This window comes from Haliotis cracherodii, unplaced genomic scaffold (assembly GCF_022045235.1).
Source record: "Haliotis cracherodii isolate W230 unplaced genomic scaffold, xgHalCrac1.p SCAF_2, whole genome shotgun sequence".
Taxonomy (NCBI): Eukaryota; Metazoa; Mollusca; class Gastropoda; order Lepetellida; family Haliotidae; genus Haliotis; species Haliotis cracherodii.
In genome coordinates, this window is record NW_027266275.1 from 80,581,676 (window position 1) to 80,592,834 (window position 11,159).

At 40.2% G+C, this 11,159-nt stretch overlaps 1 protein-coding gene across 1 annotated transcript; it reads left to right on the forward strand.

The window, feature by feature from the left end:
* The first annotated feature begins 388 nt into the window (after positions 1–388).
* On the forward strand, positions 389–7,676 carry LOC139469721 (UPAR/Ly6 domain-containing protein crok-like). Its single transcript, XM_071251969.1, has 4 exons — positions 389–624; positions 4,966–5,127; positions 5,669–5,719; positions 6,540–7,676. Exons 1-4 carry the CDS (start codon positions 564–566, stop codon positions 6,704–6,706), a joined length of 441 nt encoding a protein of 146 aa, XP_071108070.1. The 5' UTR covers positions 389–563; the 3' UTR covers positions 6,707–7,676.
* The last annotated feature ends 3,483 nt before the right edge of the window (positions 7,677–11,159 follow it).

Below are 11,159 nucleotides of genomic sequence, written 5' to 3' on the forward strand. Positions count from 1 at the left end.
TGTTTACTTATATTATTAAAATGTGACATATTTCATTACACCTTACTACAACATCTTCATATAATTTAGAAATACATTGTCCCATGAGAATATTCGCTTCGCTCTGATTATTAAAAACACTCTTTGTATGCTACTTACGCACCCGATCATGTATCTTTTAATAAGAGTGTTTTTACAAAAACAGATAAAAAATCTAAATTATATCTTGTTTGTCTTACATCAAGTTATTTCAAATGCTTTATAATAACATCAGAATGTTATCTTTGCTATCCTCGCAACGACCGCAAATCGTTATACCTGTATCCCAAACAGGGCCCCAAATGACGCATGCGCGTTTTACACATGACTAATAAACATTCCAGGACCCAAACTATTTATCGTTTGAAAAATAGGAATTATACATCATATATAACACGTATCCATTTAAAAAAGCTAAAAATCGAATACATTTCGTTACACGAGGTGATATAATTTTTGACACACCTGACTTACCTGAATGCAATTTACAGGTGAGAGGAGAAGAGAAGCGCCACCTTCGTTGACACACAAAATAGTCATCCGCCATGATGGCGACAGATCGAGTGATTGGAGTGCTCCTATTTTTCGCCTCTGTACTGGCGATCGGTAAGTATTATAATAATTTTGAACATTGTTTCAGTTAAAAAATTAAAAGAGAAATCGACCGATGTGTTTTAGGAGGCTAAGTGATCAATGCAATCTAGATACGACGGGGCAGTTGTGTCCGGAAGTGTTCTCAAAGAAAATGCGTTATGTACAATTTACAAACAACATCAGCTTTTTCTCAATCTGGGTAAAAGGGGCACATTCGATCATTGTGGGGATGAAATGCTCTTGATGTACCAGGTCTTGTGTTTCGTGCCGTTGCCATGCTTACAAGAGCCAAAATCGATTTAGGAGACAAAAATCTCGAGTAAGACATTTCAGGATTTCAAATAGACACACTTCATACATACAACGCGAGACGTAGACCGGGCGCCTCTACCCTCCAAAATACAGGTGATGTTTGTGTATTTTCCTTTGATTTGGTAGCAGTGGCTGCCTAAAGTGAAAGATGCGTTCCCACCGTATCGTAATTTGAAATAATCAAAGTACCGAGATACAATTGACTTGTGCAGCGTTATATTAATATGTGTACCTATGCTTCTCTAGCGTGGTTTCGTCTGTAGCCTAGAGTCAGAGTAATGAGGCTGTTGCGGCGGATTATTATTTTCGGTGTTTATTGTTTATATATAATGATACCGAAGTGTCATGAGATTATTTTAGTGTATTTTGTAAACATGTCAGTCAGTCAAAACTGTAACCCAAATGCCTGCTACTTTCAGCTTTGTAAATATCTTTGTACCGAGATAGAGTTATAAACAGTAAGTATGCATGTTTGTCTGTCTATATTGTTATAAATTTGTAGTTGAAAACTATCATTTAGGCACGTTTTGTAGTAGGAGTCTATCAGGAATATATATATTTATATGTCAATTTTATTGTGTTGATTAATCCGTCATCCGTTTAAATGAAGCAGCATATTCAAGTGCAGGGAGGGCGTTTTACACCTAACACAGGTGATTTAGGAGGGCTCAGGTGCATTCTGTCAATTGTCAGTATGCAGTAATAATTTTATATAAATTTAGTAAAATTTACACATTTTAAAATCTTAATTCGACAGTATATAAACACAGTACATGTATATTTTTTATTCTGCTTTCGCGTTTCATCGAATGTGTTTTATCAAACAGTTGGCACTTACCAGTCTGAGCCAATGTTATCAATAAGCTTGTAGTGTCAAACGTTGGGACAAGACCGACTTTGGCCCATGTTTACTTTCTTCAGCTGGTTGTGTTTGAAGTTTTTCAATTTTTCAATGACCAGGTAATTTGCATTTGATACGAAACATTATTCAGTCGCCGTTTTACGCTGAACTTGAACGATGAAAGTTGGACTAATCTTACGATTGCTATATTATAGGGAGCGAAATTGAAAAAAGCTCATTTAATTTCACTCCACTGCATATGTAATTGAAAATTAACAATAATTAATGGTTATATTGACTTTGGTCTTTCAAAATAGACCAGGTAGCTTGATTGGTAAAAGTTCCGAACGTAACCCCTGTCTCGATGTTTTAAAAAAATTGGTTGCTGGCATTATGCCCTTCAACAAATTAAGATATGAAAAATACAAATAATGATCACATTGCGAATATTGACATGTCGACGTAAATGCTGACAGTGAAATACGAGGTCACCGCGAGAGATTGTCAAGGACACTTGAAGCAGCTGTGGTGATTTATTGTTACATGGAGACGTTCGACATGCTTTGTCTCCAATAAATCTCCACCTGTTTATCACGGTGAATAACAGTGTATATACGATATCTTCGCTGTTACGTTTAAAAAGGAATATATGTAAATAAGTATGAACGATTTTCTTTCATAAACCCTGTTTAAATTTCGAGTAAGATGCATGATCAATAAACTTTGTCCAGGTCAGGATTTTAATTCATGATCGAAGTGTTTATGATATCATGTGAGGTAGACTGGGTGTAGACAGTGTTGATGGTACCATGGTTAAGGTTCTGCCCACCGACTACCCGGTTCGAATCTCTGTACACAGTTTAGAAAGCATATCTACTGCGTCTGCGCGTAAATATATACTGAACCGCAAAAGAAACGTCACTCCAAGTAGCATTGCATGAAAAGTGGTCATTTTAATATCTGGGTAATTTTTGTCAAAGATTCTAAAATTTAACATTACCTTGTCCGGAAAAAAATGAAATTTGATGATAAAAACCCCCAAAGCAGATGACAATAAAACCGATCGCCACAACGCATCACGGCAACGGCCATGGTAACCCATGAGTTCCGTGCAAATTGAAATGCACATGCGTTACCCCATTTCTTGCCCTATAAAAATCCACCCAGATCGGATAACATTCATTCGTTATTGAATTGCTACTACATGCCAAGATTGACAAGAAATCAGCCACACCAAGCCCTTGGATGATTGCAAGCTGGACAAACCGCCCGGCAAGTAGCCAATGTATTTCAAGTCCACGTAAGGACCATATACAGGCTCCAGCAACGGTACCAGACCACCAACACTACAGATGACCGACCACGTAGTGGGAGACCAAGGGTCACCAGCCGACGTCAGGATCGTCAGATTGTGTGACAGCATCTTCAAGATCGCTTTGTTACTGCTGCGGAAACTGCTCGACAGATCACTGGGACACACCAGCGACACATTAGTGCGGACACTGTGCGTCGACGATTGACGAGCAGACACCTCCACTGTCACAGGCCACACTGAGGACCCATTCTGACACCATGTCATCGCCGGGACCGTCGTCAGTGGGCAAGACAGCACCAGCAGTGGAGAAGAGTCCCGGTACTGTTTCTCAACAGAAGATGGCAAAGAGAGAGTCTGGCGACGCCGTGGGGAACGTTATTCGGATGCTTGTGTTGTTGAGAGAGACTCATGGGGTGGTCCGAGCATCATGGTGTGGGGTGGAACTGGTCTTGAACAGAGGGTCGGCCCTGTGGTCTTCCAGAACATCAGTCCAGGGAGAGGCAATTGTATCACATCAGCTCGGTACATTGATCATGTCTTGAGACCTCACGCCATAACTCATTTGGCACGTCGCCGCAACCACGAGTTTCGGCATGATAACGCCCGTGCCCACACCGCGAGAGCAACAAGAGACTTCCTCCAGCAGAATGGCATCAGAACCATGCAGTGGCCTGCCCTCAGTCCTGATTTAAATCCCATTGAGCACCTGTGGGACGAGATTCAAAGACGGCTGAATGACGTCCGACCAAGGCAGACGACTGCAGCTGAACTGCATCAGGCGTTCTTCAGAGTGTGGGCTCAAGTGCCTATGACCTTCATCAACCGCCTCATCCATTCCATGTATCGACGTTGCACGGTAGTCATCAATGCACATGGCGGACACACGAGATACTGACTTGTGTTGCCATTTTCTCAGAGACGAGTGTTGTGTTTCACTATAAGAACATTTGACACTTTAATTTCAACCTTGATGATCAGTTTTGTCAAGTTTCATCTTTTTGATATGTCCGAAAGTATGTTTACAGTTTTTGGACAAATAAGGTTCCTCATATATCTATCCATGGTGACGTTTCTTCTGCGGTTCAGTATATATAAAAAAGGCCACGAAAAATAAACAATATAATTTGTTTGTTTGTTGTTTAACGCCGCACTCATCAATAATCCAGCTATATGACGTGGTCTGTAAATAATGGAGTTTGGACCAGACAATCTAGTGACTGACATGAGCATGCCTTTAACCAAGCCACCGAACCTGACCACCCGATCCATTTAGTCGTCTCTTACGACAAGCATAGGTGTTTGAGGACTTACAGCCTTACCTGGAATATCACCTGAGATAGGATCGTGTGCTGTCAACTAAGTGAGTGAGTGAGTGAGTATGGTTTTACGCCGCGTTTAGCAACATTCCAGCAATATCACGGCGGGGGACCACAGAAATGGGCTTCACACATTGTACCCATGTCAGGAATCGAACTCGCGTCTTCGGCATGACGAGCGAGCGCTTTAACCACTAGGCTATCCGACCGCCCCATCACCTCAGTAGTGGTTCCCAATATCACGGTACACACATATTTATTCCATGACAGTATAGTGGCTCGTCATTGTTACAGGTCTTATGGTGTACTAATTTGGACATTTACCCCATTCATATACTCGGGATTATTTACACCATGCATCCGATGATGTGGGGGTTAAATCCGACAAATTGTGATCTTTGATTTACTTACACAATTCCCGTGATATAAGGCCTCCCCACATGCTGAATTAGAATAACTCCGGCCTTTACCCCGGCAGTAAGCCCCGGCTTGACACACCGTGATATAACTTGCATACTGTTCTACCCTAAACAAAACCCACTTATTCATTGACAACTTTACCTACACAGGTAACTGCATCCAGTGCTACCAGTGCGACAGCAATGAGGACATTTCCTGCCCCGGCGACCGCCGCTTCGACACCAGCGTCAACGCCATGGTGGACTGCAACAGTTTCGAGGCGTACGTGCCCGGACAATTCTGCATGAAGATTTATCAGGAAAGCCCCGGATGTACGTGCAACTAGTCCGTGTCATTACCCCAATGAAGTTACCAATACCTGAATGTATTTAATAGAGTGATGATACATATGTTGGTAATGACAGATAATATGAATTGTCACTGAAATAGACTAATTATCACTTGGCAGTCTTTTACAAAGCTACGACTACTGATGGTTTAGATGTGTAGGCGTTGCAGCATAGTACTACTATGCTTTGTTCCCTTCATCCATGTTCCTTGTGGTTTTTCTAACTTTAGACAAACGTGGACATCCTATTTATATTATAATGCATAGATATTATTAGGATACCGTGTTATCATCATTAAGATGTATTATTGTTATCACGATTATTTTCCTGAAGATGTATTATTATGAAGCTATTTTTAGGATGAAGTCTTTGAAAGGCATTTATAAGTAATACACATAAGGAAGAGAATTTATGGATGTCAACTTCTTTATTATGAGGAACACAGCGTTTCGGAGTATAGGCTTACTCCTTCATCAGTTTGATCTAAAATTCCATATTTTATAAATTCTACTTCTTATTTCAGATGGAGGTTGGAAGAAAATCACACGACGCTGTGGTTCCAGAACAGATTTTGGTATGTACTTCCTGGTATGAGAAAAGGTACTCTCAAATAGACACAAGTCAAAGAAAAGTGTTTACTTCCTTTCCTATTTTGTTTGTATACTATTTGACCCGTGAAGATTCCAGGGTAGAATAGGTCTTCAGCAACCCATGCTTGCCGTAAAAGGTGACTATGTTTATCGTAAAAGGCGACTAACGGGATCGGGCGGTCAGGCTCGCTGACTTGGTTGATGCATGTCATCGATCCCAATTGCGTTGATCGATGCTCATGATATTAATCACTGGATTGTCTGGGCCAGACTCGATTATTTACAGACCGCCGTCATATAGCTTGAATATTGCTGAGTGCGGCGTTAAATAACAAACTAACCAACCAACCATACTATTTAATCATTTACTTAATCCTTGCATTACTTCATTCATGTGGTAATTAAAGTTGGAATTTGATAGCCTCGATTTACTCCAGACCGCCGTCATATAGTTGGATTATTGTTGAGTGTGGCCTCAAACAACAAACAAACAAACAAACCTTTTCATTTCATCTAAAGCGTTCGCTCGTCACGCCAAAGACCCGGGTTCGATTCCCGACATGGGTGCAATGTGTTAAGCCCATTTCTGATGTCCCCCTCCGTGATATTGCTGGAATATTGCTAAAAGCAGCGTAAAACCTTACTCATTCATCTAAGATTGGTGGTAAGGGAGTTAAATGACTGTAAACTGGACTTTTATAGTCAGTTATCTCCCTTGCCGCGGGAAGATTGTATTTCCTCAGAGTAGAGTACATCTTCTGTATAATGGTGGATGGTTGATACTGAACTGTTTCTTCTCACCAGGTGTCGCCTGGGGCTGTCGATGGAGCTGGGACTACACGGGAGTGTTCAGGGAAACATGTTACTGCGAAGACAAAGATGGCTGCAACGGTTCCTCACGTGTCCATACTAGCCTCGTTCTGGCTGTCATCTGCTTTCTTGCCGTCAAACTTAAACTGTTATTCATCTAGCGCTACATTGATCTGAACCCGTACGACAAAGACAGTTCATAGGTGCAACATTTCACTTTTCGCCTCATCAGAATCATTCTTAAATCGAGATATAATCAATCTTAAATTCAGCTATGCAATAGAGAACTGCAAACACTACAATTTTGAAATAATTATATCTTTTCTCAAATAATGAACAAATGAGTAACGGTACACGACCAGCTGTTTCACAATTTCTTATTGAGAATGAAAGTAAGGGGGAAAGAATCGGAACAAGGTGATATGTTGGTTATTTCCGTAATTTGTGTATCCCGTAAGACAGTCATAATATAGACTACCTCTGTCGCATCTGTTAGGCAAAATAACAAATGATTCTGTCCATCAGTTAAAAACGAGCTTTGTGTACATACGAACTGTACATATGCACTTTTATACGTAACTTTGTATATATTTTTAGCTTTTGAACCCTATGTTATGTGTTATTGTTGGCAATAACACCACCATGATCAGACATATCATCTGTACAATAATTTTTATACTGTTCTATATCATATTGTATAAATATTAGTTAAAACGTCGCCTATATTTAAGACGTTTTTTACCCCTTTGTGTAGAACCCAGAATCGTCATGATTATAACCAAGGCCTCATCATATCTGATTAAACGTCACTTGACTTAACGACTTGCATTGACGTACAAGGATAGTCCTAAAGTAAATTGTGTAACGCATAGCTTTCCGTTCTGTCTAAGCAATATGTACGAATATGGTGAACTATTTCGAGTTCTAACATGTTTCTACTGATTCGAACATTTGTTTGTACATCTCTAACAAAATGACACCAGTTGTAATAAGAGCCATAAGTAAATACCCGTGTTTTCAGTCAGATTAATGTTTTGTAACAGATTTATTTGGATTGCTTTCTGATGCTTTGAGGAGTAGTATACATGATTTGTAAATATTTTTACCAGAATAATAATACTTTTCTTTAAATAAACCATATATTTTTTGAAAATCAACTTCTTGTGATTGGTACCAGCGTTAGGAATGTCTAGGGCCCAGCAGATTACTTAAAACAAGTAAAATGGGACAAACGGTGACCGTGGTCAGGCTCGGTGAGTTGATTGATGCATGTCATCGTATCCCAATTGTGCAGATGGATGCTCGTGATGTCAATCACTGGATTGTCTGGTCCCCCGATTATTTAGAGACCGCCGTCGTTTAGCTGGAATATTGCTGAGTACGGCGTTAATCAACCAACCAACAAACAAGAAACTTGAAAGCAAGTTTTCCACTTGGGAACGCCCCTGTGGACATCCCGGTTCTAACTAGGCCCCAGTACCTCATGCTTTTCTCATGGGCCAACACACTGAGGATCGGGTAGACACAAGTAATGTGTCACAAGTAATGTGACACAAGTAACGTGTCGCAAGTAATGTGCCACAAGTAATGTCACAAGTAATGTGTCGCAAGTAATGTGACAAGTAATGTGTCGCAAGTAATGTGTCTCAAGAAATGTGTCACAAGTAATGTGTCATGTGTCGCAAGTAATGTGTCGCAAGTAATGTGTCGCAAGTAATGTGTCACAAATAATGTGTCACAAGTAATGTCGCAAGTAATGTGTCACAAGTAATGTGTCGCAAGTAATGTCACAAGTAACGTGTCGCAAGTAATGTGCCACAAGTAATGTCACAAGTAATGTGTCGCAAGTAATGTGACAAGTAATGTGTCGCAAGTAATGTGTCTCAAGAAATGTGTCACAAGTAATGTGTCATGTGTCGCAAGTAATGTGTCGCAAGTAATGTGTCGCAAGTAATGTGTCACAAGTAATGTGTCACAAGTAATGTCGCAAGTAATGTGTCACAAGTAATGTGTCGCAAGTAATGTCACAAGTAATGTGTCGCAAGTAATGTGTCGCAAGAAATTTGTCGCAAGTAAGGTGACACAAGTAATGTGTCGCAAGTAATGTGACAAGTAATGTATCGCAAGTAATGTGTCGCAAGAAATGTGTCACAAGTAATGTGTCATGTGTCGCAAGTAATGTGTCACAAATAATGTGTCACAAGTTATGTCACAAGTAATGTGTAGCAAGTAATGTGTCAAGTAATGTGTCGCAAGTTATGTGTCGCAAGTAATGTGTCGCAAGTAATGTGTCACAAGTAACGTGTCACAAGTAATGAGTCACAAATAATGTGTCGCAAATAATGTGTCGCAATTAATGTGTAGCCTTACTGAACGTGTGTCATCGTTCCCCGACGCGTGTTGTTTCTTCTGTTATCTCCCACCGATGTCTTCTTCATATGTACACACGTTCCGTGGATTACTCACCAAATTGGGGAATATTTTCGCAGGCATAGCAGGTGCCACTGTCTGTCTACGCCACACAACTACTGACCCGTGAAGATAAGGGTAGAACAGGTCTTCAGCAACCCATGCTTGTCGTAAAAGACAATTTTGCTTGTCATAAGAGGCGACAAACGGGATCGGGTGGTCAGGCTCGCTGACTTGGTTAATGCACGTCATCATATCTAATTCCCTAAATCGATGCTGATGATGTCAGTCACTCGATAGTCTGGTCCAGACTCGATTATTTACAGACCGCCGTCACATAGCTTGAATATTGGCGTGGGTGGCGTTAAACAACAAACAAAATAAACAAACACCAAACCACTGGTTAATTATATTTTTGGACAAGAAAAGCGCCAATAGGTAGATGTTGTGCACTCATTTATGAAATGTGTTACAAATTAACCGTTGCAGAGATCAGATTAAATGAGGCAAATATGTATGGTAGCAATATTTGATAGTATATCAATTACACGGAGGACGTTAATTTATCCAATTACGTGGAGTTCTGTGATTATTTTTGGCATAAAAACATTTTGTCTCAGTCTTTTGGATAATAGGACATTTTGCATAGTCGCAGATTTGCATCGTGATGACCATTTGTTTATTAATATTACCCAAATGCATAACTTAACTGTCACGTTCTTGTTAAAGATATATCCTACTGTTTGTGTTTTATTGCCGATGCGCCCGATGCACTTATTTAGACGAAAACATATAGAGAGCATACGGCTATGCATTCATTACGCACTCACGCACGCAAGCACGCACGCAAGGTCGCACGCAATCACACACACACAAAAATGTGGTCAATGCTGTAGTGTTTGAAGTGGGTGTAAAATCCCTTGATACCACGCCATTGTGACTCGCTTCTCTTGAGATTGACGAAACGGATAATACTGTTAATAACCAAGGCACAATGCCCCTTCAGCTTGTGCAAATTAACAGTATATTACACATATACGTAGTAATTGTTGGTTTTAGAAAAAGAATTATCTATGTATTTTTATTTAGTTTTTTAAAATTTTTGTTGTAAAATGAGACATCTATTTCTAAACACTAAGCTGTTGAAGAAGATTAACTAAGAAGATTAACTATCAGCTTAACTATGTGTGAGGGAGATATACGTTCATGTGAACAAGGTTGACTGATTTTGTAGTACCAAAAATTAAATACTTTACTGCCATTGAAGACGGAGGACGAGAGTCATCGAATCGGAGGTAAAAGATCTAATTGTAATGCGATAGAAAGGTACGCATTGGTCCGATGCAAATACACTTCTCCTGGGGTCTTCCAACAGAAACATAATCCTTTGGTGACATTGTCAATTTATAAAATGCTATTTTTCATTTATAGCAAATTCATTTTACTAGGATGTATGTGGAGATTCATACTTAAAAAACAACCATATGTCCTAAACCAATCATATCACGTATGACCTGTTAATTATCGAACCAGAGGCAGACTGCAATGAACCAAGAAAATAAACAATGTACAGCTAACCAATTCTAAACTGGGCGGCAAAAGAAAGTATAGGTCGAGTTCCTTGATCGATAAGAGGTTTTGTTGTGAATTATAATATAATGTAGAGAGGGGTAACATATGCTTGATCAACCACAGTTTGAATGAAATTGTGCAATCACAGGTAATGTAAGCTCAAGGTAAACAATGGTGGGGTAAGAAATTTCATTTTCAAAAGTTGTCAGAAATGTCACCCAAAAATTGTCAGACACACTACATGTTCATTGTCGACACAGTTGCCTTCAGTAGCGTGTATGACCTCCAGCTGCCTCAATGCATGCTGTGATACGCCGCCTCATCGATGACGTCAGTCTTCTGATGACGTGGACTGAAATCGGTTGCCACTCGTCTCTCAGGGCCTGCTGCAATTCTTGCCTGTTGACGGGAGGCTAATGGCGTGCTCTAATCTGTCTGTCAAGATGGTGTCACAGATGTTCAATAGGATTCACATCGGGTGAGTGGGCAGGCCAGGGCAAAACGTCAACGTTCTGCTGGTTTAGAAAGTTCCGAGTCAGTCTTGCAGTATTGGGCCTGGCATTGTCGTGTTGAAACAATGTCCCTGCTGTTGGTTTTGTAAGAACGGAAGCACAACTGGCTGAAACACTTGGT